The sequence below is a fragment of the Scaptodrosophila lebanonensis genome, unplaced genomic scaffold (genome assembly GCF_003285725.1).
Source record: "Scaptodrosophila lebanonensis strain 11010-0011.00,11010-0021.00 unplaced genomic scaffold, SlebRS2 tig00000061-arrow-pilon, whole genome shotgun sequence".
Lineage (NCBI taxonomy): Eukaryota > Metazoa > Arthropoda > Insecta > Diptera > Drosophilidae > Scaptodrosophila > Scaptodrosophila lebanonensis.
The window spans coordinates 3,122,870-3,128,079 of NW_022060554.1; the positions used below are offsets into that span (position 1 = coordinate 3,122,870).

General features: G+C 38.3%; 1 protein-coding gene across 1 annotated transcript; it reads right to left on the minus strand.

Annotated features, from left to right (window-relative positions):
* Positions 1-3,204: 3,204 nt before the first annotated feature.
* Positions 3,205-4,913, minus strand: LOC115624685 (peroxisomal biogenesis factor 3). The gene is made up of 2 exons (XM_030519488.1): positions 4,703-4,913; positions 3,205-4,554 (listed from the first exon to the last, which is right to left on the minus strand). Exon 2 carries the CDS (start codon positions 4,474-4,476, stop codon positions 3,352-3,354), a length of 1,125 nt encoding a protein of 374 aa, XP_030375348.1. The 5' UTR covers positions 4,477-4,554; positions 4,703-4,913; the 3' UTR covers positions 3,205-3,351.
* Between the last annotated feature and the right edge of the window lie 297 nt (positions 4,914-5,210).

Below are 5,210 nucleotides of genomic sequence, written 5' to 3' on the forward strand. Positions count from 1 at the left end.
GCCTAAAATATGGGAGTTTTCATGTAAAAAAAATGTTGGGGCACAAAAGCAAACCGCGTCAACAGCCCACAGCCTACACGGTAAAAGCTAGGATGCTGAAATTTGGGCTCAAGTATCCTATCATGGTGTAGATGAGCACTAAGAAGGGATTTTGGAAAATTCGAGCTCCAAAGGGGGGAAACGAGCTCCAAAGTTTGTTTGAAAGATCCGCATTTTTCAACCGATCGACTTAAAACTTAGTTTCTAAAATCAATTAAAGAATGCAAAGAAAACTGCATACTCGGTTTTTATAATTTTTTGTTGGAGCTTGAATTATTGGGGTTTTCTTGGGGCACAAAAGAAACCGCGTCAACAGCCCACAGCCCAAACGGTAAAAGCTAGGATGCTGAAATTTGGGCTCAAGTATCCTATCATGGTGTAGATGCGCACTAAGAAGGGATTTTTGGAAAATTCGAGCTCCAAAGGGGGGAAACGAGCTCCAAAGTTTGTTTGAAAGATCCGCATTTTTCAACCGATCGACTTAAAACTTAGTTTCTAAAATCAATTAAAGGATACAAACAAAACTGCATACTCGGATTTTCGAAATTTGTGTTGGAGCTTGAATTATTGGGGTTTTAATATTTATTCACTATTTCAAATGAAAAGTTTTTGTTATAAATTTAGTCCGATCGATTTAAAATTTGGATAATGTAATCTACGTAACTAAATCTACAACTTTGCATTCAAGGATTTTCAAAATATGCATTTTACAAAAGCAGGCAGAACAAACAATACAAAATATCAAACAGTTGGGGACAACTAAGTATACATATACACACATACAAACAGCTGTTCGTGTAGTTGCGTGCAAACGATTGAAATAGCCAAAGCAACATGTGAGACACTAATGTGTGAATGTCCATACATATGTGCACATCTATGTATGTACATATGTATGTATCTACATATGTATGTATGTACATTCGTCTTGCACTGACAGAGCAAGAGATGTTAATTAATTGAAAATTATATAATATAACATTTTAAAAAGTAATTTTTTCTTTGTTTAGTGCATTTGGCATTAGTGTTTTCATTAATAACTTTATGCAGCAACAACAAATATCAAATAGTTGGGGACATCACATACACACACTCACACACAACAAGCAACAGTTCGTGTCTATGTGTGCGGTTCTCTACGTACGGTTGAAAAAGTAAAGAGAAACATATGTACATATGTATGTATGTATGCCCGTGTATGAATACAGCATGTATGTACATTCGTATTAATGTATACATTGGGCAATCGAACACAGTTGTTTGATTGTAAAAAAAAATAATGTTCTAAAAACAACAACAACTGCAAGTCATTAGCTCGCTCTTCTTCTTTCGTTTTGACCATTTAATGTTAATTGCAAAGGCAAAACGCCAAAATGTTACAGTTACCGTCGCTAGGCAACGACTGCGTAAGCGATAGTAAAGCAGAAACCGAATAACGGAGCTACGCATATTCTGCTTCGCATTGCGGGCAGATGTATGTATGTATATGATTTGTTCTTATTGATGTCAATAAATAATTAGATTTTGTTATTTAAATATTCTGCTTATTGCATTCAAACTTCGATATTTTGATGGTATCGGTGCCAGTGCTTTTTGATCGTGGCTCATCGCTGCACGGCATTGACACGAGTGCCGTGTTTCATATTCCGAGTTTGTGCGTGGCCGTATTGACTCAATATGGCACGAAAAGACTCAAATGTGAATTTAAATTTGGACTCAAGTATCGTTTCATAGTATCCATCATAGTGTAGGAGCACACTAAGAAAGGCTTTTGGAAAATTCTAGCTCCAACGGGGGGAAAACGAGCTTTAAAAAATATTAGTTATAGTGGTCATGTTCGTTTAACGAAATAGTTTGTCAAGAACAAAAATGTAACGGACTACTGAACAATTTTTTGTCAAGAACAGAAAATGTTCATTTAAATACCTTAAATGCCTTCCTACTGGTAACCTTTAAGGTGAAAACATATGGGTAGGTTATGCACACACAAAATAAATACAATTGGAAACATATTGAGCCGGGTTACGACGGGCAATACCTGCTAGTAATATACATATAAATTAAGAACACTTGAAAAAACATGAGAGAGCTAAAGTCGAGCAAGCCCGACAGTGAAATACCCTTAACTCAAACTTCCAGCACAACACGCCCATAGCAGAATCAAAATGAAGAAGAGCGAACATAATGCTGCAGCTTGTGAGCTTAGTACCGGAGTGAAATTGTTTCCCTAATAACTTTTCTTAGAATTTACCGACTTCAATGAATTTTTAGACAAAAGTAGAAAGTTGTGTATGAACTATGAGTTTGGTTAATATATCTTTCGAAATGTGAAAAGTATTGACGAAATTATGGAAGGGGAAGAGGGTGGAAATTCAGAAAAATAAAATAAGCTCGCCCTTTCTCAGTCCTAGGAGAATCTGGCTACAAACTTTGGTTACTCCAGATTTTCTAGTTTTTAAGATGTTTCCGTTCATCCAGACAGACGGATGGACATGTATAGAACGAATCGGCTCGCCATGCTGATGTATATACTTTATGGGGTCGGAGATGCTTCCTTGTTCATGTTACATACTTTGCCAAATATATACTTTTTATAAAAATTTCAGGGATATTACCTCCTTAGTATTCGAAGTCACGTAAAGGGTGAATAACATCACATTTATGGCTATAACTTCTTGTTAAATCTCCCTATCATAATGAAACTTAGCATACAGACACATAATCAGTTAGTGACGGACTTGCCAAATTTGAGTTCGAAATTCTATAAATTACAGGAGTTATAGAAAATCACGAATTGCGGCGGTGAGGCGGGAGGAAGGGAATTTCCAATATGCACATTTTCTGCAAATACACATGATGCATCTTGTACCTAGAACTTTTTTATACCCTGTACCCAAAGGGGTATTCTAGTTTTTTGCGAATGTGGGTAACACACAGAAGGACCCCACAAAGTGTATACATTGTATACGAGTAGATAACCATGCCCGCCTGTCTGTACGAACACAAGGATCTCAGCAAGTACAAGAGCTAGAATAACCTAACTTGGTATTCAGGTTCTCCTGAGCCCCAAGCAGATCAAGTTTGTTTATTTTTCCTGATAATTTGTTCTTCAAACGGACCTTTAAAAGGGACTACTACATTAATAAAAAAAAAAGCGGATACAACTCAATTTAATTCTAAATTCATTCCTCTCCAAATTAAAGCACGTTTTGTTTGCTTAAGAAAATAAACATTCATACATATGTATATCGTTCGTACTTGCTATTTTGTATCAAATATGTAGCTTAATACTATGCTAATTTTTTACTAAGCTTAACCCGAGCTGAATGTTTCGTAGACATTGGCACCCAAAGTTTTAGACTTCTCAGCCACCACATAAAACGTTAGCAGCTGTGTTGGTAAATTGTGTGGCCGCGCTCCGCTATCATAGCCACGTGATGTGAGACCACTTATGATCGGTATAAGTTTCGCAAGTGCCAAAAGCACGTTGTTTATGTTTAAAAGGTTATTGTTGTTTCCGTTGTTGTTAATCGACTTGAAAGGCTGCTGTTGCTGCACCTCGCCAGGTGCTAGATGCTGCAGGGTATCGCCCATTGCCTCAGCGATAGCATCGCATGCTAGCACAAAGCCTCTACTCACATTGTGCACACAAACCGAGATCACATCCTCGCACTCAAGAAGGTCTAGCGTTTCGTTGTACATTTTTTGTAGTGTCGGTGATGGTTGCTGATTCAGTCTGCTTAATGCAGGAAGCAAATATTTACTCATCCTTGAGTTGGGATCGTGACGAGTGTCTCCGTTAATGGCCATTTGCAATGACCAAAATATTTGTTCAGTATCCGATAAAGTAAGCTGCCGAGTCAGTGACATGGAGCTGAGCACCTCGACTACTTTACTGCGTATGTACCGTACCAACTCACGTATACCGACATCTGCAATAAAATGCCGTATGAGGGACAGGTACTGTTGCTTAAGGTCGTCATTAATCTTTTGCTGTTCCGACATGATATCTCGATAAATGTATCCGCCCAGAAGGTTGAGCTGGACCCGTAATGCAATAACCAGCATAGACGAAGCATAAACGAAAGTTGTCAGTCGTGTGAATGATACAATTTTCATTTGCTCCCACAGCTCCACCTTATTGCTAGGATTTTGACGCAGTTGCTCCAATAGATCGTCCGTGCTGCACTCGCGAAGTATGGCCTGGCACATCTCCTCCCCCATTCCAAGTATTACTTGGTTACATGTGCGCTCTGTAGATTCGAAGTGTTGCATTCGTCGGGTGCGTTCAAAGAATTCCCGCGCCTGTCGCTCCTGAAACTCCAAAAGCTTTCGCCTCGCATAGCGTGCTGCCGCAATAGTTCCACCAACTACCACGCCCGTGACGATAAACTTGCGACGGTGGCGTGTGAAAAAGTCCTGAAGGCGGGACAGCATTTTGATATTAAATGGGCGGGCCTATGAGAAACACAACAACTGCGCGTGCTACTTTCGTTCCAACGATGACGCCAACCGCTGCAACAACAAAAAGGCATGGACATGAATTTTTAATACACAATGTTCAGTGGGTGTATGTGCGTCTGTGTGAAAACGGAGATCTGATTCCTAACGCTAACGCGCGATGGCTTGTGTGAGGAGATTAGATTAAGAACAAATTACTTACTTAATATGTACAAGAAATATTGACCTCGTACGGAATGCACTCAGTAACTTCAATACTTAAGTTTATGTAGTATAAATTATATGTGTGTATTTGTTTCTTCCTGTGTATAGACGGAATGTACAGTTTCACTTGGTGTTTATCAAGTCTAAATCAACCTTTGGTGCTTATAAGGCAGCATACTGTGTTTATCGTATTTATTAAAAGTGATTGTCATTAGTGGTGCAATTGCCATCTTAACCAACATAGTCGATGTTTTTTACCACACATCGAAAGGGTTCGGATATTCAAATGCGTCATCATAGCAACGATAGGGAGCAAATGTTTTGAAACAGTGGGAAAGTAACAAAGCGGAATTCATTTTAAGATCAAACGATAACTATGAAATATAAAATACAGCTTTAAGAAAATATAAATATTATACTTTCCAAAAATTTTGTGCATTTTTTATACCCTGTACCCAAAGGAAATTTATTTCCATAACTTCCGTAATTCTTGGAATTTTGAAACC